A 23,558-nucleotide genomic window follows, 5' to 3' on the forward strand; every position below is an offset into this window, starting at 1 on the left:
TCATACAGCATGATGACTATAATTAATGATATTTACCATATATTTGAAAGTTGCTTAAAGAGTAGATCTTAAAGGAGTTCCCCCATCATGGCTCAGTGGTTAATGAGTCCGACTAGAAACCATGAGGTTTTGGGTTCGATCCCTGGCCTTGCTCAGTGGGTTAAGGATCTGGCGTTGCCATGAGCTGTGGTGTCGGTTGCAGATGCAGTTCAGATCCCTCGTTGCTGTGGCTCTGGGGTAGGCCGGTGGCTACAGCTCCGATTCGACCCCTAGCCTTGAAGTCAGAGGAGGCCTCTATTTACTGAAAATGGCACCTAGCTGATGGCTAGCAAGGAAAACGAAATCGCTATCTTACAACCAAAGGTAACTGAATTCTGCCACAACCGTGTGAGCCTGGAGCTCCCGCGGTGAAAGAGTAGGATCAGCGGTGTCGCTGCAGTGCCAGGACACAAGTTCGATCCCCAGCCCGGCACAGTGGGTTGAAGACTCGGGCGTTGCCGAGGCTGCGGTGTAGGTCACAACTGCGGCTCGGATCTGATCCCTGGCCTGGAAACTCCATATGCCACGGGGAGGCCAAAATAAGAAAGAAAAAAAAAGAATCCTAAAAATATCACATACATATACATCCGGCCACAGCAAGGGGCTAAAGAACAAGTCGAAACAAATGCCCTGTTTATTGACACTTATGTGAATAAAGACCACAAAAGAAGGATATGGTTTCAATATTTTATTCAAGTTTTATTTTAAGTGATGTTAATTACAGCATTTGAAGGGGAGGATCTAATTCCACACAAAATGGAAGATTCTAAAATGTACCCATTAAACTGCTAAAAAATAAACGGGTGCGAATACAACAGAAATCCAATTTAGATTCCGAGGGTGGTCACCATGTGATTAGTCACAGAGACTCTCCCCAGCCTGCAGCTGGAGAGCTGAGAAGCTATTTCATACTCTGCTGCAAGGGCCAAAAACCACAACACGAGAGGGAATTAAGTCCTGAATGATTGGCGTCATCACATCCACCATCTCCACCCCAAAATGGCACAAAAGAAACAGCTACCATGCCCTGCGGACTACTTTTGGTGTAAAGGAGGTGATGGACGGGGGTGAAAATAGGTCGTGAAGGTTTGCCTTTTAAAAAAAGTCCCTTCCAGATGCGTCTGTACCGGCCATCCAACAGCGCGCCTCTCCTCCCTCAGGGTAGGAAACCAAGGGTCAGTTCTCAGGAAGTCACAATTTCATTCCTTTACTCAGTACGAATTTACAAAGTGCCCACAAAGCATCCGCTTCCACCTGCAGCCATCTCTAGGTCAAAAAGAAACCGGACATCTCGAGAGGGTCCAGCAAGCTCCCCCCAAGTCTGCAGCTGAAAAGACCTTTTTTTTGGAATTGGGTTTCTTCTGTACCTCTGAAAGGGTAACATCCTAAAGCTGAATCATCTTGAACCTGGAAGTCTAACAGGATATTTAGCAATACTTGCATCCCCAGACGTACAACAGTAAAAGGTACACTAGATTCTGAAGGTAGCTATGCTGCAAAATAGTTTAAAATTAAACGATTGTACAGTATTCGTTTATGCTTGAAACTCCAGTCCTAGACCAAGCTTGTGGCCACCGGCATTGACATTCTTGCCATCCAGCAGAGCGGACAGCGTCAGTTTGATACCTGCAGGGGGAAGACAGCGGGGACAGAAGAGGAGGAGAGACAGAGGAAAGAAAAGACAAGAAAGGTTAAATGATTATATATGGGAGTTCCCGTCATGGCGCAGTGGTTAACAAATCCGACTAGGAACCATGAGGGTTCGGGTTCGATGCCTGGCCTTGCTCAGTGGGTTAACGATCCGGCGTAGCCGTGAGCTGTGGTGTAGGTCGCAGACATGGCTGGGATCCTGCGTGGCTGTGGCTGTGGTGTAGGCCGGTGGCTACAGCTCCGATTAGACCCCTATCCTGGCAACCTCCATATGCCATGGGAGCAGCCCTAGAAAAGGCAAAAAGACAATAAATAAATAAATAAATAAAGGTTAGCCTTGGGGGGGGGCCACGGAGGCAGACGTGGGGACACCACACCAGACGCAGAAGCATCCCAGCTGACTCAGATCAGCAAAACCACACGGCCCTTCAATCTCTGTCCTCAACACCATGTGACTAATGACCAGGTAGCCTAGGATGAGCAAACCAGCAGTGATTATTCACAGCCCCCCCAAATCCACTTCAGGGACTCCACTGCCCTTTACCCTGGCATCATTCCCGCTACAAGTAATCAGCAACAGCACCTCCAAATGAACCCCCAGCCATGATTCGAATTCCAGGGCAGTACATCCCTGCTTACAGCATACACGGCAAACACACACACATGACTAAATGCTATTTTCTCTAACAGCTTGATTCCGCCATCACGTAATCTTAGATTTCCAGGGTTCAAAGACTTAATTTGACCAAATTAACCCCAAGGGGCTCTTATCTCCTGTGGCTGTGAGAGACCAGCCTAGCTAACTGTGCAAAGGAAACCTGCAAACCAGTTTTACAATGAGTATGATTAGTAGGCTAGTTTAAAAGCTTGTTGGAGGAGTTCCCGTTGTGGCTCAGTGGTTAACGAATCTGACTAGGTACCATGAGGCTGCGGGGTCAATCCCTGGCCTCACTCAGTGGGTGACGGATCCGGTGTTGCCGTGAGCTGTGGTGTAGGTCGCAGACGTGGCTCGGATCCCACGTTGCTGTGGCTGTGGCTCTGGTATAGGCCGGTGGCTACAGCTCTGATTAAACCCCTAGCCTGGGAACCTCCATATGCCGCAGGAATGGCCCTAGAAAAGACAAAAAAATAAAAAATAAAAACTTGGTGGAAATAACTAATCAAGCATTATGTATACAGTGGAAAAAAAATAACCAAAAATATAATGTATGTTAGCCTTGGCCTTTTTTGCTACTACTTACTACTTCTCCTGGTCTGCAAATGTTTTATTCTCTGCACTTCTTTATAAACATTCAACGACAAAATTTTATATACACTCACAATGCGCTAGACAGTCATTTTATAAGCATTAACATAAAACAGCAAACCAGCACCCCATTTTTTTAAGGCAAAGAGTTAATTCCACACACCATCAACACATACCTGGCTTTAGGGTCTGAGTGTATCCTAAGCCTATCAGGCTGGAGTTGTTCACTTTAGCCTAGTCAAAGAAAAGACAAGAGAGTGAAAACGTTGAGTACTTCATGTTTCTGTCTCCAAAATGATGAAGAACTTCTAAAGCAAGCAACTCTGGACTCTAGAATCTACTTCCCTTTTTTTTCACAACCACTTTGTTTACAGAATTCATTAAATTCAATATGAAATAATCAAATTCGGGAATTAAGTCTCAGAAGGGTAACTCAAAAAGTCAACACAAGTTTCAGTTAAAAGAAGTTATTGGAGTTCCCGTCGTGGCTCAGTGGAAATGAATCTGACTAGCATCCATGGGGACACAGGTTTGATCCCTGGCCTGGCTCAGTGGGTTAAGGATCCGGCATTGTCGTGATCTGTGGTGTAGGTTGCAGACAGCTTGGATCCTGCATAGCTGTGGCTGTGGTGTAGGCCAGCAGCACAGCTCCAATTCAACCCCTAACTTGGGAAACTTTATATGCTGAAGCTACAGCCCTGAAAAGACCCCCCCAAAAAAAAAAGTTATTTATTTCTGATTCCTTAAAGTATGTATGTCCAACTCCATTTATACTGAGTAGGTCTGTATTTAAGTTATAACAAGTATGGTCACCTTCATTGATGACCAGAGAGATAAAAAACCTTTCTTGTATGGAAGATGTCTTCCAGAGTCTATTTGTTGGAATAAGGAAAAACAGAGCAAGTATCAGACAGGGTTCTTTGGGGTTTTTTTTGTTGTTGTTTACTTTTGTTTTGTTTTTTGCTTTTTAGGGCTGCAGCCGCAGCATATGGACATTCCTATGGGTCAAATCTGAGCTGCAGCTGTCAGCCTACACTACAGCCACAGAAACATAGGATTCGAGCCACATCTGCAACCTACACCACAGCTCACAGCAATGCCAGATCCTCTACCCACCAAGCATGGCCAGGTGGGGATCGAACCCTCTTCCTCATGGATACTAGCTGGCTTTTTAACCCGCTGAGCCACAACAAGAACTGCCATGAGGCGTTTTTGGGGTTTTTTTTTTTTCCTTTCTTTTTAGGGCCACACCCCACGACACAGGGAGGTTCCCCAGCTAGGGGTCAAATCAAGAGCTGTAGCTGCTGGCCGACACCACAGCCACAGCAACGAGGGACCTGAACCACATCTGCAGCCTACACCACAGCTCACGGCAACGCCGGATCCTTCACCCACTGAGCGAAGCCAGGGATCGAACCATGTCGTCCTGATACACCGTGTCACATCTGTTTCTGCTGAGCCATGATGTAGCTCCCATGAAGCATTTTTTAAAACAGCAGAACATTGTTCAAATTTTCTCTTCATGGAAAAGAGAAGCAAATGTCATCCCGACATGAAAATTTAGCAGGCAAGCCTCAACCGGCCGTTTATACTGGAACAAAAGCATGACCTTGCCCATCGCTTAAACCTTAGCATTCCGTACTGCTGATGAACAATTAAGTTCAATAAAGCAGATGAGTCAATACGAATTTTGCCGTCGCTCTTCTGCCTGAGGTGTAGGGAGATCTGGACCCCTTTAAGGAGAAATAAGGAGAGGCCAGGGGCAGAGCAAGCCCAGCCCATGAGAACTCGGAGTCCTGGCAAAAGCTGGGGCTGCCACGGTGCCCGTGTTCCTGCTCGCGTGCTGTTTTCAGACCCAGCATCTCCCACAGGCGACAACGGGAAGGAAGGCCTCTCAGCAGCCAGTGCCCCATCTCGTGGTCCCTTTTGTCCATGCCACCCAAACAACAAGGCCACTTTTCCTCTGTTTTTACGTGCCTAACACAGTTCCTGTTTCAGGAGGCTGAAAATGCGCTGCCTGTAAAGATCACAAGCCGGCCCAGAAACCGGCCTGCAACATGAGATGTCCTCATTCCACCCCAAAAGGGGAGCAGCGGGCAATGCCCTATGACAGCAGAGATGAGCTCGACAGGATTTTATGCAAAAACTATGCAGCAACCCAAGGGACCACGAGCAACACTCCTGGGGCTGATAAGATGCCAACTGCCCGATGCCAGGGCCTGATTTCTTAACATGCGGTACAGGAGCTGAGTCAGAGAATGAAAACTGAGGGGAAAATGAACACATTTAAAACCTGTGGGTTCAAGGGAACCGCTTTACAGTCTGCAGCATAGACCAGAGACCAGTTAAGAGAAGGCTCTCCAACCGGGGGGCCTGCGTCCAAAAGATCCCAGCACTTAGCAACGGCCGGCCCTTGGGCAAGTCACTCCCAGCTCTAAGCTTTTGGTTCCTCATTTGTGAAAACATAAATGGAATAATTTAAAAAAAAAAAAAAAAAAAAAGCTGGGGAGTTCCCATTGTGGCGCATCGGAAATGAATCGATGAGGAACCATGAGGTTGCGGGTTTGATCCCTGGCTTTGCTCAGTGGGTTAAGGATCCGGCATTGCCGTGAGCTGTGGTGTAGGTCACAGATGCGGCTTGGACCTGGCATGGCTGTGCTGTGGTATAGGCCGGCTGCTATAGCTCCGATTGGACCCCTAGCCTGGAAAACTCCATATGGCACGGGTGCAGCCCTAAAAAGACGGGGGGCGGGGGGGGGGAAGAAAAGCACCTATCTCAAACGGGGTGTGTAAGAAATAAACATAGTAATCCATGTACAACGGGCTCCCACAGTTAAGTCCCATCAATATTATCGTTTTACTGATTGAGACCTCTTTCACAGCGAGAAAAATCTCTAGTCAAAGCACGGCACTCCATCAATCCAAAAGGATGCCCACCTAAGCGGCAGGTGGCCTCAGCAATACACGGTTCCGCAGGTACCTACCGAGAAGCAAGCGTCAGGGTCGATTTGGTACTTGGCTGCTATTCCAAAGCGCGTGTTGCTATTTCCTGCTGTCCAGGCGAGATTAACAGCAGTCTCCAACTTCTTGTTCACCTTCTGATAAATGGAGCCACCAAACTCCGTCCCATCATTTCTGCAAACAAGCACAGCACAAATGCCAAGTCACGTGGGAAGGCGGGCCGGGCTGGGCTGGGTGGAGCTGCCCAGGTTCAACAGAGGACCAGGATGCTGTCAAGGGGCTGAACTGATCACAAAACAGACACCAAATTAGGCACAGGGACGGCACAGACAGCAGGGTCGGGACGCCTCAGAGGAAGGTAAAGGCTATCTCAGCCGTTACTGGGAACACCCAGAGGCAGCTCAGTCAACCACTCAGGCTGCATGGAACTTGAAGTCTGCTTCCAAAAGAGTCATTAGTTTATTATTTTTATTTATTTATTTATTTTAGGGCTGAACCCACAGCATACAGAAGTTCCCAGGCTAAGGGTCAAATTGGAGTTGTAGCTGCTGGCCTACGCCACAGCCACAGCCATGCAAGATCTCAGCCACACCTGCAACCTACACCACAGTGCACGGCAACGCCAGATCCTGAACCCGTGGAGTCGGGCCAGGGATCGAACCTGCATCCTCATGGATACTAGTCGGGTTCGTTACCGCTGAGCCACGATGGGAACTCCCCCAAAATATTCTTTAAAATAAAAGTAGGGCACTAGGATTCTGGACTCTGAACAACTTCTTTCTTCTGCTACTAAGGTTATTATTTTTATTTTTATAAATGCTCCATCCAAAAAATGGTAAGCAAGAACACAGCCAGAGAGCGCAAGAAAGTTGGGGCCATTCATGCTCCTCAGACGGCAGCTTATAACCCTTAGCAGCTGCATCCACCAGTGGTCAGCATGGAGCCAGCCCCTGGCAGAAGCAGCAATTACAGAAGACCTTAACCTACAAGTCAGGCTCGGCCACCTGTGCGTGCTGCTGGCCCACGCTGCATCCTGGTGAGATAGGACCAATCTGCTACATCACAAAAGGCTTCTACCTTAAAAAACGGAATGGGACTTTCCATTGTGGCTTATCGGTTAACGAACCCGACTAGAATCCATTAAGATATGAGTTCAATCCCTGGCCTCACTCAATGGGCTAAGGAGCGTTGCCGTGAGCTGTGGTGTAGGTTGCAGACGCGGCTCAGATCTGGCGTTGCTGTGGCTGTGGCGTAGGCCGGCAGCTACAGCTCAGATTTGACCCCTAGCTTGGGAACCTCCATATGCCACAGGTGCAGCCCTAAAAAAAAAAAAAAAAAAAAATCCTAGCCTATTGGAGTTCCTGTCATGGCTCAGTGGTTAACAAATCCGACTAGGAACCATGAAGTTGCGGGTTTGAACCAGGGCCTCGCTCAGTGGGTTAAGGATCCACGTTGCCGTGAACTGTGGTTCACGCAGACGAGGCTCGGATCTGGCGTTGCTGTGGCTCTGGTGTAGGCCCGCGGCTACAGCTCCGATTCGACCCCCAGCCTGGGAACCTCCCTATGCTGCGGGTGCGGTCCTAAAAGGACCAAAAAAGAAAAAAAAAGGAATGAAATCCAGCTGGCCAAACTCTTTCCTCGATTCCAAATACACCACACTGACCTCGGGGAATACCTCCCTTCCTTCCCTGACACGCTTATTGTAAAAATACAGCGTCAAAGTTCTGCCTCATCACTGTGCTCGTCTCCCATGGAAACAGTACTGGAAACTGCTAAGGAAAAAAAAAAATAATAATAACACTACTTTGGGATCCAACAAAAAGCTTAGAACTCACTAACCCAAGAACGAATTATTGCTATTTCCTTGCAAACTCTACTCTTCACTAATACACACTCCCTAACATAGATGCTCATTAAATACGATCTAAATTTTTTTTTGTCTTTTTGTCTTTTCTAGGGCCACTCCCGGGGCACACGGAGGTTCCCAGGCTAGGGGTCCAATCACAGCTGTAGCCACCGGTCTACACCAGAGCCACAGCAACGTGGGATCCAAGCCATGTCTGTGACCTACACCACAGCTCACGTCAGCACCGGATCCTTCACCCACGGAGCGAGTCCAGGGATCGAACCCACAACCTCATGGTTCCTAGTCGGATTTGTTAACCACTGAGCCACAACGGGAACTCCAATACGATCTAAATTCTTAAGGTGTGCCCTGAAATTCAGCCGGACAGATGTGTGCTTCCAGAAAGTACAGGGAGAGCCCAGACACCACCAGACTCACAGGGAATCCTGACTTCTTCACATACTCTGAGCATACTACAATACAGCAGCTTAGCGACAACAGATTTTTTTTTTTTCCTTTTTTGGCCGCCCCATACCATATGGAGTTCCCGGGCCAAGGATCACAGCCGAGCCGCAGTTGCGACCTTCGCTGCAGCTGCGGCGATGCCAGATCCTTAACCCACTGTGCCAGGCCGGGGTCAAACCTACATCCCAGCACTCCAGAGATGCCCCACAGCGGGAACTCCTCCAAAATAACAGAGTTTCGAATGACTATGGTACAACAAATGGAGAAAGTTTCTTGGGCTTCAATGTGTTTAAACGTTAGATTTTTCAATACCTTCTAAAGCCAGCAACATGGCCTTCCAGTACTAAACTGTCAAATCTATAAACAGAGGGAACTCATTCAAATTCATCTATATGTAGGACACAGAACATCTGTTACACATCTGGGCCTCTGTAAGACCAGGGCAACCCAGATTAGCCCTGTCAGCTGTTTCCATGCCAGTTCCAAAAATAAACCATGTCTATTTATTAAATCTCTTGAGTCTCAGGTCAGGAAAACTGCTAACAGCCACTGTTTTTCCTAGCATTGACGCCAGTTCCCAATTCCAAACGAAGAAAGCACTTTCCCTGTCAGCCAAAAATCTCAATAAGAAACACTTCTGGGAGTTCCCTGGTGGCTGAATGGTTAAGGAGTCCACGTTGTCACTGGTGTCTCAGGCCACTGCTGTGACACAGGTTCAGTTTCTGGCCCAGGAACTTCCACATGCCATGGGCATAGCCATAAAAAAACAAAACAAACAAACAAACAAAAAAAACCTTTCTATGCTTGAAATATTATTGCTGTGACTTTCTTGCATGTTAACTTTTTTGAATTTATCTGTCTTTTTTTAATTTTTTTTGGTATACATTTCTGTGAATTTTACCATACGCACATACGCATGTGACCAGAATAAGAGTCTCACCCCCAAACTCCCCTGTAACAACCCTTTATAGTGACATCTTTGTTGTGCCCTCTCCCCACCACCAGGCTGTCCATCTCCACAGTCTTCCTGTGACGTTTTCATTTTAAGACTCAAACTTCGGAGTTCCCGTCGTGGCGCAGTGGTTAACGAATACGACTAGGAACCATGAGGTTGTGGGTTCGATCCCTGGCCTTGCTCAGTGGGTTAAGGATCCAGCATTGCCATGAGCTGTGGTGTAGGTTGCAGACGCGGCTCGGATCCTGCATTGCTGTGGCTCTGGCATAGGCCAGTGGCTACAGCTCCGATTCGACCCCTAGCCTGGGAACCTCCATATGCCACAGGTGAAGCCCCAGAAAAGACAAAAAAAAAAAAAAGACTCAAACTTTAATTATAATGTAATTATAACGTAATTATATTACATTAATTCATTATACTGCACTAATTATAAAAATTCCTCCACAGGAGTTCCCATCGTGGCGCAGTGGTTAACGAATCCGACCAGGAACCATGAGGTTGCGGGTTCGGTCCCTGGCCTTGCTCAGTGGGTTGACAATCCGGCGTTGCCGTGAGCTGTGGTGTAGGTCACAGACGCGGCTCGAATCCTGCGTTGCTGTGGCTCTGGCGTAGGCTGGCAGCTACAGCTCCAATTTGACCCCTAGCCTGGGAACCTCCACACGCCACGGGAGCGGCCAAAGAAATGTCAAAAAAGACCAAAAAATAAAATAAAACAAAATAAAATAAAATAAAATATTCCTCCACAAATTTTATTAATACAATGGTATTAGTTTTGACACAAATACCACTTACTTGTCTCTAAATTAAACAACAAAAAACACACACTTCTTTAGCGACCTCTAGTGGACAGAAAGAAATCTGGTAAAGCTGCACCCGGCTTGCACTGCTACATTCCTCTTGTCTACAGGGATTTCCTGGGTGAAATTTTCAATGCCCTTAAACCTAAATCAGCACTCTGCCTCGACTCTCAAGTTGGATTACAAGGAGCTCTCTCTGACCTACGCTATAATCCTCTCTTGCCTTCACGATACCGGCCCGCGAATGAACTTTTAAATGCTCTGCCCTGCGGGGAGGACACGCGGAGTTCAATTGAGATGACGATCCGCTCCTGCTCCGCCTCCCAGGCCTACACACTGAGCACAGCGAGCTGGACCTCAGACAGCCACACAAAGGGAGAGCGACTCCCCAGCCCGCTCATTCTCTTAACGAAAACCCAAAGGACCTCCGGGATCCATAAAGCTGCCGGGAAGGGACACTCCTGTGGGCCGACAGCACGCTCTCGCCGTAACCGATCAGTCACTCTGTGTGCACCAGTGACACAGGTACGGAATGAAAAAAAAACTGATGTCACTCCAGGAAATGGGTCGGTGGGAAATAAGAAAAATGCCAGCACGCCATTCGGCCTTGTCTGAGTCCATCAAACTCACTTCACAGCGATTAAAAGTTGAGCCTAGGCGTTCCTGTCGTGGCTCAGTGGTTAACGAGTCCAACTACGAACCATGAGGTTGCAGGTTCGATCCCTGGCCTTGCTCCGTGGGTGAAGGATCCGGTGTTGCCGTGAGCTGGGGTGTAGCCCGGCAGCTGTAGCTCCAATTTGACCCCTAGCCTGGGAACCTTCACATGCCGTGGGTGCAGCCCTAGAAAAGAAAAAACAAAACAAAACAAAACAAATGAGCCTAGAAAAGAAATCAGGAAGAACAATCCCCCAAGTGCACACGTTCACACACACTTACACGTTAGTGTGAAGCTGGAATTCATCGGTCTTGTAGCCGACTGCAAAGTTGCTCTGGGTCACTCGGGACTTGGCGGTCTCAAAATTCATCTGGTAGCCCGCCAGCCAGCCCTCGTAACCCAGCACGAGAGCACCTCGGATGGACGGCCCGGCGATGTCGAAATCCACGTCGCAGCCCAGGTTGACGTGCTCCCGCTTATACCCGGTCTTGATTTTGGCATTTTTTTTCCTAGAGGAAAAGAAATGGTAGTAGCATCAGAAACTGCGAGTTCTCTGATGGCCTGGTGGGCTGAGGTTCCTGCGTTCTCACCGCTGTGGTTCTGGTTGCCGCTGTGTGGCGGAGGTTCGATCCCTGGCCCAGGAATTTCCACAGACCGCCTGTGTGGCAAAGAAGAAAAAAAGAGAGAGAGAACCCGAAATAAATGTTGCAACTCTCATTTTATAAGTAAATAAATAAATAAATAAAATCAGAAGCCCGCTTATCTTGTGATAAGCATGACAAGAAATGCTCTTTTTGTTGTCGTTGTCTTTTTAGGGCCTTACGCATGGCATACGGAAGTTCCCAGGCTAGAGGTCTAACCGGAGCTGTGGCCTCTGGCCTACACCACAGCCACAGCGACGCCTGATCCGACCCTCATCTTCGACCTACACCGCCACTCGAAGCAATGCCAGATCCTTAACCCGCTGAGTGAGGCCACGATCAAACCTGCATCCTCATGGATGCAAGTTGGATTCTAAGACTGCTGAGGCACAAAAAAGAACTCCTAAGAAATGCAAACTTTTAAAAAGTAATCCCCGTGTGAACGGGGGGGGGGGGGGGGGAGACAAATTCAGGGCCCCAGATGTCCCTTAAGCAGCTGCTGTGGCACAGTGGGCAGAACACAACCTCTCTTCAACCAGAAGGCAGAATAATGCAGAAAGGCCACCATAATGAAGCAAGAACACAAGCAGGAAAAGCCTGGAAAAGAAGCACGACGCAATTTTTACTACCTTCCCCCCATGCTTAATACGGTGGCACTCATTAGGTAGCATGTCACCATGTAATGATGGAACAGATGCATCGTTGCTATTTTCCAAATCTGTGGAAAAGATACATCTGTCATGACGGCAGCTATCTACACAGCTTTTAAGGAGACGGTCGTCTTCTTATTTTGTGGCTCGCTTAGTAAATACACACTAGAGCCCTTCTAAGTACACACCACAGTTAGCTTTTAATTCACACTTCATACGATTTCAATGAGCATATGTTTCAGCGAACTGGGTAGCGGTGTGGAATCTGGGGCCAGGAAGCCCTTCTGGACCAGAGAAGACCCCAGGTCTGGTCTGCTGAGCCAGACTCGTAAGATGGCTCGAGCAGTGCCTCCCTTGCCTGTTGCTCAAGACCTAGCGTTTCTCAGGAAGGGGAGGTGAATCGTGTCACTGCAAATATATTATCATCATGCCTTTTACCAAACGTCAGCACTGGAGACACGATCACAGCCAAGATCACAGCCAACAAGTCAGAGACGACTCTCACCTGATTTGTTTCTGTCATTCAGATGCTAAACGGACCTCTCCCACACAGTAGGCTGCATGCTCAGCAGAGACCCCAGGAGAAACCAGATGGGCTTCAAGCCTGAAGAAGCGCACAGCCCTGCCCTCCCCAGCTTCCTTCACACTGAGATTAAAGCTTCATCCCCAGCAGCCAGACTGTGGGCCCGAAATACCATTCCCTCCCAAAAGGAACCAGGGCTCCTCTGAAAACTGGAGGTTACAGGTTGGGGCCGGAAAGGTGCAAGGTCAGCGTGAAGCACCTGTCAAAGTTATTAAAGACCTTGCGGGTGGGAAGCAAGGACTTGAGAGCTGAGATGAAGAGGCTCCCAGGGGCTTCAAACAACAGACAATGTGAGCGTCGCTAAGAATGATATCGGCAATGGATTGAAGCATCTCAAATATGTTTAAATCTAGGAAATTACGAGAGTTCCCGTCGTGGCTCAGTGGTTAATGAATCTGACTAGGAACCATGAGGTTGCAGGTTCTATCCCTGGCCTTGCTCAGTGGGTGAAGAATCTGGCGTGGCTGTGAGCTGTGGTGTAGGTTGCCTGTGTTGCTGTGGCTACAGCTCCAATTAGACCCCTAGCCTGGGAACCTCCATATGCCGCGGGAGCAGCCCAAGAAATGGCAAAAAGACAAAAAAAAAATCTAAATACACATACACTGATCATCTTCAGAGACTAGAGAACCACTTTGTGATTTCAAATACAGTAAATAAAAAAACAAATCAAATATTTATTTCACCACTGCTATACTAACTAGATCTCAAGAAACCAAAATGCTGATTAGAAGTTGCTCTTTACTGAAATAGTCCAGCTAAAAAAATGAAGGAGTTCCTGTCATGGCTCAGCAGTAATGACCCCAGCTAGGATCCATGAGGATGAGGGTTCAATCTTTATTTAGAAATAAAGCCAACAAGCTTCCCTAGTGACAATGACACTTGCAAGTTGCTTCTGTGCATTTTTGCAAGCTTTGAAGGAAAGGAGTGACAACCAAGCAAATTACCTCTCAATAAGAAAAACTTAAAATAAACCTATTCTGGTCTGCCTACTCTTTGGAAGAAGAAGCCTGGCTTATGACCAAGTGTTCCATTGGCAGCAAGAAGGGTGGGGTGATTGATGAAAAGACAGCTGCTCAGAGGCTGACATTTAGAAAGTGGGGGAGACCAAGATTATGTAAGAATCAGTTCTCTCATAACCACTGGGTAAAAGGCTGCTGCTGACACACAGTGTGACACCTAGAACAGGGCCTCTGACCAGGGGTGTGCCCCAGCCACACTGGACAGTTACAAGCACCTCCACCCACGGCCTCACTGGATCCTGGCCAGGAGAGCCAGGGAATGGGCACTGCTAGGGCAGTGACTCAGGTTTCTCTCCAGGACTGTGCTCTAAGGCAGCATTTCACGCCTTTCGAGCTTTTCCTCTTTCAGATATTACTGGGATTTGTTTAAAGCTATTTCAACAGTGGTGGTAACTTACTAGGAACCATGAGGTTGCAGGTTCAATCTCTGGCCTTGCTCAGTGGGTTAAAGATCCGGTGTGGCCATGAGCTATGGTGTAGGTCGCAGAAGCGGCTCGGATCCCACGTTGCTGTGGCTCTGGCGCAGGTCGGCGGCTACGGCTCCGATTAGACCCCTAGCCTGGGAACCTCCATATGCCACGGGAGCGGCCCTAGAAAAAAAAAGCCAAAAAAAAAACCAGTGGTGGTAACTTGATAAGCGCCTGAGAGAGGCATGACTCCGCTCTGTGGTTCACAAGCTGGCTTCATCTGTGACAGGTACTCGGTGTGGGGGCTGGTCCACGGATGAGGGCCGTCTGCGGCCACAACCAGATGTGGATGCTTAGCTCCCTATGGAAGCCAGGCTACGCTCCCCGGCTGTACCCCTCAGCCACTGCGCAAAGCCAGCTCTCATTTCCAATCTCCATCAAGTTATCAAAACTTCTCCTCCGGGAGCAGTGACTACACTGTATGCCCACAATCTTGGTTTCTAATCATCCGTCTTCAGTAAAAGGAACCAAGGCTCCCTGGAGAAACGGCTGAGAGCGGGGCTACGGAGGGCAAGGAGAAGATGACCTGGCACCCGTTCTGAGGAAGCGGTCCAAAAAATGACAGGGGCTTGTCAAAACTACACAGCATATCGGAGTTCCCATCGTGGTGCAGGGGAAATGATCCGACTAGTAAGCAAGAGACTGTGGGTTTGATCCCTGGCCCTGCTCGGTGGGTTAAGGATCCGGCGTTGCCATGAGCTATAGTGTAGGTTGCAGACACAGCTCAGATCCAGCGTTGCTGTGGCTGCAGTGTAGGCTGGCAGCTGCAGCTCCGTTTCAACCCCTAGCCTGGGAAGCTCCACATGCTGCAGGTGAGGCCCTAAAACAGCCCCCTCGCCAAAAAAAAAGGATACAGGATATCAACTTGAAGCCCCTCCCAATGGCCACATCGAGGATAATACAAGTACAAAATAAATGACATTAACAGAATATAACCCACAGACTAAAACAACTGTCCATGAATCCATACGGATATAAACAAATAGATGATTAAATGAATAAAAGGTGGAGAAGAAAGAGCGCTTCCTTCCAGGAAATTCAGATTTAATAAATGTAGAAGGAATGGTGGGAACAGAAAATCATTATTTGTCAAACGTAACTGCTGCAGGCACAACTCACCAGTGGAAGCTAATAGTTGTGAGTCAAAGTATAAAAAAATAGAATATTTGCACAGTCTCGAATCATCTCCCAAGATACTTGTTACTTACAAAGAGAAAAATAGTAGCTTTTAGAGAAACTTGGCAAATGCCACTTTAATCAGTGATTAAAGTAATGTCACCAGTCATGAGGCACCTTGACATAGACCTCCTGCTATCACACACCAGGATGGACACAACACAACATCACGTCTGTGGTTGTCAAAAATGCATAGCCAGGGAGTTCCCGGCAGGGCTCAGCGGAAACACACCTGACGAGTATCCATGAGGACGCAGGATCCAACCCTGGCCTCGCTCAGTGGGTTGAGGATCCGGCATTACCGTGAGCTGTGGTGTAGGCTGCAGATGTGACTTGGATCTGGTGTTGCTGTGGCTGTGGCGCAGGCCAGTGGCTACAGGTCGAAGTTGAACCTGGGAACCTCCATATGCCGTGGGTGCGGCCCTAAGAAACCACAACATCAGCCAAAAAAATGCATAACCAGGAGGAAACATCAGAAAAATCCAAACGGAAGTATGCTACAAAATAACGGGCAATCTTCTTTAAAAGTGTCACGGTCCCGGAGTTCCCATCATGGCTCAGTGGTTAACGAATCCGACTAGGAACCATGAGGTTGTGGGTTCAATCCCTGGCCTTGCTCTGTGGGTTAAGGATCCAGCGTTGCCGTGAGCTGTGGTGTAGGTAGCAGACACGGCTCAGATCGGACGTTGCCGTGGCTCTGGAGTAGGCTGGTGGCTACAGCTTCAATTCGACCCCTAGCCTGGGAACCTCCATATGCTGCAGGAGTGGCCCAAAGAAATAGCAAAAAGACAAAAAAAAAAAAAGAGAGAAAGAAAGAAAATTAAGTGCAATGTAGTATCCTGAACCAGATCATGGACCAGAAGAAATAAGACATCAGTAGGGCAACAGATTAGTTAATGATATACTATCAACATACATTCCCTGGTTCTGCTAATTGTATCATAGTTCTTGAGTGTCTCTCTGGATAACCTGTGCCATTGTGGGAGGGGACCTAGAGGGAGGTGGACAAGCAGGAAGGCGACAGTCCCGCGAGAGAAACTACAGCAGAGGTGAGAACAAGAGTAAATTCAGCTCCTGGCCAATGGTCTTCAGACCATCCACGACCAACTTCGAAAGAGAGCATAACGGCCAGTGCTTGCTTCGGCAGCTCACACACGAAACTTGGAACGATACAGAGAAGATGAGCGTGGCCCCTGCGCAAGGATGACACGCAAATTCGTGACTCAGTCCATATTTTTTTTCCTGTGTCAAGTCTTTGTGCAATCAGAGCTGAAGAGTAAACTATTCGTGTACTATCTAGTTATTTTGAAAGATTTATATAATGAATTCTGGATATATGACCAATACAAGTGATGCGAGTTGAAAAATAAATAAATAAAAATTGGAAAATAAAACAAAATAAAGAGAGCATAACCTCCAGAGGCAGGAACCTTGTGTACCCAGTCCCCATGGTCAGCCTGCACCGAGGATCTGAGCTCGGAAGGGCCTCCCTCTAATAAACAGGTGTCGGAAGAGGGACAAGAGGAGAGAGGAAAATACGGAATGGCAAAAAATCAAATTCAAAATGCCATTCAAAGACGGCTGAGAAGGTAAACTTTCTGTACATTTTACCACGATTTTTAAAAACGAAAAAACTGAGAAATGAAATTCCATACATGCCCTAAGCCTGTTATCCACGTGCAAAACAACCTTTCCAGGATGAGGAGACCCACAGCTCTGCGTGGAAAAAAACAAGAGTGTGTTCTAGAAGAGAACAACTCCCTCTAGCCACTTTGAAAAGTACCAGGAACAGAGGCAGACCAGCAGGTCCCCTTGCTCCCTTTTTTTTTTTTTTTTTGGCTTTTTAGGGCTGCACCCACGGCCTATGGGAGGTTCCCAGGCTAGGGGTCGAATCGGAGCTACAGCTGCCAGCCTACACCACAGCCCCAGCAATGTGGGATCTGAGCCATGTCTGCAACCTACACTGTTGCTCATGGCAACACTGGATCCTTCACCCACTGAGCAAGGCCAAGGATCGAACCTGCATCCTCGTGGATGCTAGTCAGATTCGTTAACCACTGAGCCACAATGGGAACTCCCTGCCTTTCCTCCTGATAACCAGCAAGTCTGATCTGTGTGTGGCCCCAGGGCCTGGAGCAAAAAAGGGCAGCCTCTGGAGCCACCTTGTAGTTAAGACCACATGCTCTCAGTGTCCCTAAGTAAGAAGGTGGGGAAAGGGCCATCAAGCCTAAAAAAGGGGGCTGGCCACAGGGACCCATTAGCCCCTGCTTCCGAACGCCACCCCCTGGCCTTGGCTACTCACATTACCAGCAGCCTCAGTCCCAGGGAATGCAGCAATCCTGGACCAGAAATCCTGCAGCCTCCAAGCTGAGGCCAGCAGAACAATCACAGCACAGAATCTCACTATAAAACACAGCTAGGAATTCCCATCGTGGCGCAGTGGTTAACAAATCCAACTAGGAACCATGAGGTGAACTCAGTGGGTTAAGGATCCGGCGATGCCATGAGCTGTGGTCTAGGTCGCAGACATGGCTCGGATCCCATGTGGCTGTGGTCCTGTCACAGGCCGGTGGCTACAGCTCCGATTCGACCCCTAGCCTGGGAACCTCCATATGCCATGGGTGCGGCCCTAGAAATGGCAAAAAATAAATCAATCAATAAAATAAAATAAAATAAAAAAAGACACGGCTAGCTGTCCTTAGGGAGACGGTGGATGAGATTCTTACCCAGTGTTTGGTGAGAAGGATGAATCAAAGGTCAGCTTCAGTCCACGGGCAAGCTGAACAGAGAAGAAATTCGCCAGCAGGGTTAGTCACGAGACGGGCCGGCAGCCGCCCCTCAGTCACACCGCGTCTTTGGCGAGTTACCTGATCTTCCACGGTAATCTCCGTGCCCAGGGTGTTGTCGGTGTTCCACTTCTCTGTAAACGTCAGACCATATTCGGTCCATCTGTACTTGGTTTCCAGACTGCCCGTCACTTTGGTGGTCTCCGTGTTGGCTGAACCTGAGCTTGTAAATTCCTTTAAAAAAAAGAAAGAGGGTCACGGCCTGCATGCCAACGCTTCATTCTGCATCACGCCCCCCCTAAATGTTGGGAGCCCCGCAGCAAGTCCACGCCACCCCTACGTGGCCTCTGTTCTCCTTTAAGCAAGAGGTGACACCTTGCATGCGTGCAGGAAAAGCCTCACTCGATAATTCAATGAGATATTTCAAGTACAGATGGAGCCGGCTAATGAAAGGAATCTTATAGGGAATTCTTTTACTGGCCGTGCCCGAGGCATGCGAAAGTTCCCAGGCCAGGGGTTGAACCGGTGCCACAGCAGTGACCCAGAGCTGCTGCAGTGACAATGCCACATCCTTAACCTACTGCGCCACAAGGGAACTCCACTAGAGAGAATTCTTTATCAGGACATGGCTTCCTTCCTCCCCTGTTAACGCTTCAGTCTGGACAGGAAGGCAATCCTTCTGTCCCGCCTCCAGCCTAGAGAGAAAAAGCTTTTGAGCTAAAGCTGACGTGGCAGGAATTCAACCCGAAGTATCCTTCTTCCAACAATTACCACATGTACAGTCTAAAAGAGACTAAGGTTTTTGTTTTAGGCGTTCCCTTTGTGGCTCAGCAGTAATGAATCTGACTAGGAACCATAACGTTGCAGGTTTGATCCCTGGCCTGGCTCAGTGGGTTAAGGATCCGGCGTTGCCGTGAGCTGTGGTGCAGGCTGCAGGTGCCACTTGGATCTGGCGTTGCTGTGGCTGTGGTGTAGGCCAGCAGCTACAACTCCAATTGGACCCCTAGCCTGGAAACTTCCATATGCCGTGGGTGTGGCCCTAAAAAAAAACAAAAAAAAAAAAGATTTTAAGTAATCACATGGTATGGAACAGAGGCTGATTCTGAAATAAGACGCATAAGGAAAAACAAAACTGAAGCCTGCCCCATATTCCTACTAGAATTCAGCTGAAGAATTGGGGACCTGGTCACATGGTTCCCCTGGACCACAAATCCTACAAAGGATGCAATGCAATGGACAACTACAAGCTGCCACAATCAGAAGAGCCCCTTTGTTGGTCACCCCGAAGGAAGTTATTTTTTATATACTGATCTACATAAATACCCATGCTCCCCGTGGGCCAGACAACTTACCAGTCCATTCTCAGATTTTGTTTTCAAATCAAGTTTTATTAGGCCAAATCCTAAAGAGAGGAGATGGTAGCTATTAGCAGGTTAAATAACTCACTCGAAAACAGCATCCCCGCCTCCCTCGGTCTGCTTTAACACGCTCTGAGTGTGAGGGCACCAGTCACCACTGCTGCTTGTGTTGGGGGGGGCTGATTGCCATGGAACCGTGGCCGACAGAACAGGCCCAGGCCCCACCTGCACACCCAGCGGAGTCTGAGAAGAAGGTGCATGACCGCGTGGGCACATGTCTAAGGACAAGCTAAATTTAGAAGCTGCAATCCACTGCAGCAGCAGCCAAAGACCTGCTCCCTGCCTGCGAGAGGAAACAAGAACGCCCGCTTGTTGGCAGCAATGTGCAAGCCCACCTGCACTGGGTACACAACCACAACTGCTCGGCCAGCCGTAGAAGGCTTATCTTTTTTTCCCTGACATGAGAGGTCTGAGAGCGAGCTGACCCCAGTCTCTCAAACTCTGATGGGCAAAATCCCAAACATGCCACCCCCGCCTCTGAGCTGGAAGGCCACTCCGTGCGACACTCACCATAGCCCTTGGTGAAGACATCCCTGGCAGACTTGCCAAGATCGGCATACGTAGGAGGCACAGCCATCTTCTGCTGCCAGAAAAAAAAACACCAAAATAAACACATTGGTAATTTCGGCTATGAGTTTCCACCAATAAAAATCATCAGCACTGAGTTCCAGGTACCTGATTCCCCCAGCGGCAGGCGGAGAGGCCTGTGCTGGCTGCTGCTTCTTTTTGTGACCAGAGCTTGAAATGCCCAATAAGTTTTATTGAGAGCAAACCAGCCTGACTTTTGGGGTTTGGAGTTTTTTTTATTTTTTTCTAGTTTTTTTGTTTGTTTGTTTGCTTTTTAGGGCCACACCGGCAGCATATGGAGGTTCCCAGGCTAGGGGTCTAATCAGAGCTGTAGCCCCCAGCCTACACCAGAGCCACAGCAATGCCAGATCTGAGCCACATCTGTGACCTACACCACAGCTCACGGCAACACCGGATCCTTAACCCACTGAGCGAGGCCAGGGATCGAACCTGCATCCTCCCGGATGCTAGTCAGTTTCGTGAACCGCTGAGCCACAGCAAGAACACCCAGCCTGACTTTGGACCTCTTCTCCTAGGCATCCCTGGGACTGAGCACAGGCCCAGAAGACGGGAAGAGTCAGGCAACATCAGCTAAATGAATTCACTGTCAAAGATACATTCCCAGAAGGCAGCTACTTCACTCGACGGCAGGACTCTTGCCAATATAACGTATCTTCTTACAAAGTACCGACCGCCAGGACATTAATACACCGAATAGAAATCAGAGCTTTTCAGAACAACTGATTTTCCCTAAGATTCGAATTTCATTCATTCAACAAATATTTATGGAGTCCCTACTGCGAGTCAGAATGGACCCAAATTACCCCAAAACTTGCATTTTACAGGAACCAACAGGGATACCATATTCTGCACTGAGAAAACAAACAAACAAACAAAAAAACTGGAGTTCCTGTCCCAGCTTAGCAGTAACAAACCTGACCAGGATCCATGAGGACATAGGTTTGATCCCCGGCCTTGCTCAGTGGGTTAAGGATCCGGCGTTGCCGTGAGCCGTGGTGTGGGTCGCAGATACTGCTCGGATCCCACATTGCTGTGGCTGTGATGTAGGCCAGCAGCTGCAGCTCCAATTGGACCCCTAGCCTGGGCACTTCCATATGCCGTGGGTGTGGCCTTAAAAAGCAAAAAAAGCAAAAAAAGAAAAAAACCAACAATAAAACCTAAGTAGGCAACTCTTCATAGGGAAGGAAATGCAACCACATCCCCCTCAAATTTAATTCAAACAAAAATTTATTGAATTCCACGATGACTTTACTTTTAAAACCAATTATCAAAGTACTACTTGGGATTATTGTATATCATTAAGCCAGTCAACAAGCATTTATTAAACACCTCGGTGTTCAAGAAAGACAAGAACTTCACTATTTTTTCATTTTTTTTGTTTTGTCTTTTCTAGGGCTGTACCCGCGGCATATGGAGGTTCCCAGCAAGGGGTCTAATCCAAGCTGTAGCCGCCAGCCACAGCCACAGCCACGCCGGATCCTTAACCCACCGAGCAAGGCCAGGGATCGAACCCGCAACCTCATGGTTCCTAGTAGGATTCATTAACCACTGAGCCACAACGGGAACTCCAAGAAAGGCAAGGAACTTCATATAGTCCTTGCCCTATCTAAGGACCACACTGGGCTGCTGGGAGGCTCTGTGATGACACATTATATACAGAATGAAAACCCCACTCCAGACAGTTCACACTGTGTTCCATCCAGAAGAAGAGACCATGAGAAAGCTCCAACTTCTGTATCTTCTCCATCCTCAAAATCGTGGGTCTCAATCAGCCAGAAATTCACTTAACCCGGGGCTGGTCTGCTCCTTTTTAAACACAGCGTATCTAAGTTACCAAACGAATCTGCGTACACCCCATCTAAAGTCACATCCTTACCGACTCACACAAACACCCACAGGGCAGGTTCCTGGTTGAGGGGGACCCCCCCCCCTGAAAAACGGTCCAAGGGATCCCAGGGGAACAACAGCACAACTGGAAGGTGCCTTCCTGAGCAAAGCCTTCACTTCAGACACGGCAGGGAACCCACAGAACCAATGAGTATCATGTTAAAAAAATAAATAAAATTGCAGTTCTCGTCGTGGCGCAGTGGTTAATGAATCTGACTAGGAATCATGAGGTTGCAGGTTTGACCCCTGGCCTTGCTCAGTGGGTTAAGGATCCAGCGTTGCCGTGAGCTGTGGTGTAGGTTGCAGATGCCGCTCGGATCCCCAGTTGCTGTGGCTGTGGTGTAGGTCGGCAGCTACAGCTCTGATTCGACCCCTAACCTGGGAACCTCCACATGCCGCAGGTGCGGCCCTAGAAAGACAAAAAGACCAAAAAAAAAAAAAAGAAATAAAATAAAAAGTAAACTTCAATAATTTTAAATTACAAAAACACAGTCCAACACCTCTTTTACTTTTTTTCAGAGGTTTTGCCAATTGTGTCTCGGCTCCCTCTCGTGTCAGAGCGGAGAGGAACAGCCCAGAAGCTGTTGACACTCCCCTAGTTTTGTCGCTGCTGTTATTTTTACACATGATCAGGCTGGAACCATGGGCACATCAGTCCCTATTAGCATCAGGGCACAGAGAACAGGGGCAGAGACCCGCTTTAGGCTGCTCCCACTGGCTCTTTCAAGTTTGCGGACCCCCTTCTCCCAACTTGTTCCCCTTCCACCGCCCCCAGGGACACAGCAGGAGACCATCCGCCAGGTTCCCCAGAGACACCCTCTGCCTTAGGCATGTGGCCCAGCCAGAGATGCGCCTGCCCCACCACCACCACCCCCAGGAGAAGCAATGAAACAACCCTGAATCGAAAAGTGAGGTCAGAGAGCCCGAGGAAATGTGCAGAACATCTCAGCAAAGGGCCCAGAACATTCTCCACCCCCATGAGCGCTCAAAGGTATTGGTTTGTGCCCCCTACCCAAATGGGCCACAAACTCAGCCCCGCCAGGTGAGGCCTGGTGGCACTATTTCTGGGTCAGCTAAGACCTCCTGTACCTCAGGGGTCAGGGCCTTCCCAAGTACCCTCCCCTGGCTCTAGGACCCACCCCAGCAGGCACAGGCAGCTGTCACATCTGGAGTGGTCCATCCCTCAGGAAAAAAGCAGAACACTCATCATTTAATGCTCCCCAAACGCCCTCTCTTATCCCTAATCCCCCAAACTGGAAAGCAAAGCCACCTGTCAAAAAACACTCCAGCCACAGCAAGCATCACCCTAAAGGGGCCACTAAGGAGATTACCACCCAAAGACAGGAGAGGTGGGACAGCAGAGGGAGCTCACATAAAGCCAGGCTCCCCTTGCAGCCCCAGCACAGCACCTGGCAAGGAAGATGCACAGGAACCAATGCCACTCCTGGACCAACAGGGGCAAGGGGCTGACTCCCCTCCACCAAAGGCCCCCAAAGGCTGTGTGGCTACAGCTTCCCCTTCTGCTTTCCGTGGGGACTTCCTCTTTCCCCACCTCCTGTCTCCGGCGGCACTGATGCGACAGGACTGAAACAGCCTGCCTGTCTGAGAAGCTCAGCTTTCTTACAAGTGCAAACGGCACCCAACACAGTTCTCAGGACCCCCCTTCAAAAACAATTTTATCGTCACAATAGTGACTGCCATCCCTGCTTTTTCAGGTCAGGACTAGAGG

General features: G+C 48.6%; 1 protein-coding gene and 1 non-coding gene across 4 annotated transcripts in view; one reads left to right on the forward strand and one right to left on the reverse strand.

The window, feature by feature from the left end:
- Positions 1-712: 712 nt before the first annotated feature.
- Positions 713-23,558, reverse strand: part of VDAC1 (voltage dependent anion channel 1) — a 33,079-nt gene continuing 10,233 nt past the window's right edge. For 2 of the 3 annotated variants that reach the window (XM_047778625.1, XM_047778627.1), the window contains exons 2-9: positions 19,865-19,937; positions 19,289-19,338; positions 18,018-18,170; positions 17,877-17,929; positions 10,896-11,123; positions 5,920-6,070; positions 3,112-3,169; positions 713-1,665 (exon numbers count right to left, since the gene is read on the reverse strand). In XM_047778625.1, the coding sequence (XP_047634581.1) occupies positions 1,574-1,665; positions 3,112-3,169; positions 5,920-6,070; positions 10,896-11,123; positions 17,877-17,929; positions 18,018-18,170; positions 19,289-19,338; positions 19,865-19,931 (852 nt within the window). In that variant the 5' untranslated portion in view covers positions 19,932-19,937 and the 3' untranslated portion in view covers positions 713-1,573. The remainder of the gene's footprint in view (positions 1,666-3,111; positions 3,170-5,919; positions 6,071-10,895; positions 11,124-17,876; positions 17,930-18,017; positions 18,171-19,288; positions 19,339-19,864; positions 19,938-23,558) is intronic. The other variant, XM_047778626.1, reaches the window with a different exon arrangement.
- Positions 16,282-16,388, forward strand: LOC125126644 (U6 spliceosomal RNA). Its single transcript, XR_007134739.1, has one exon. It is a non-coding gene; the product is annotated as a U6 spliceosomal RNA (small nuclear RNA).

This window comes from Phacochoerus africanus, chromosome 4, assembly GCF_016906955.1.
Source record: "Phacochoerus africanus isolate WHEZ1 chromosome 4, ROS_Pafr_v1, whole genome shotgun sequence".
Lineage (NCBI taxonomy): Eukaryota > Metazoa > Chordata > Mammalia > Artiodactyla > Suidae > Phacochoerus > Phacochoerus africanus.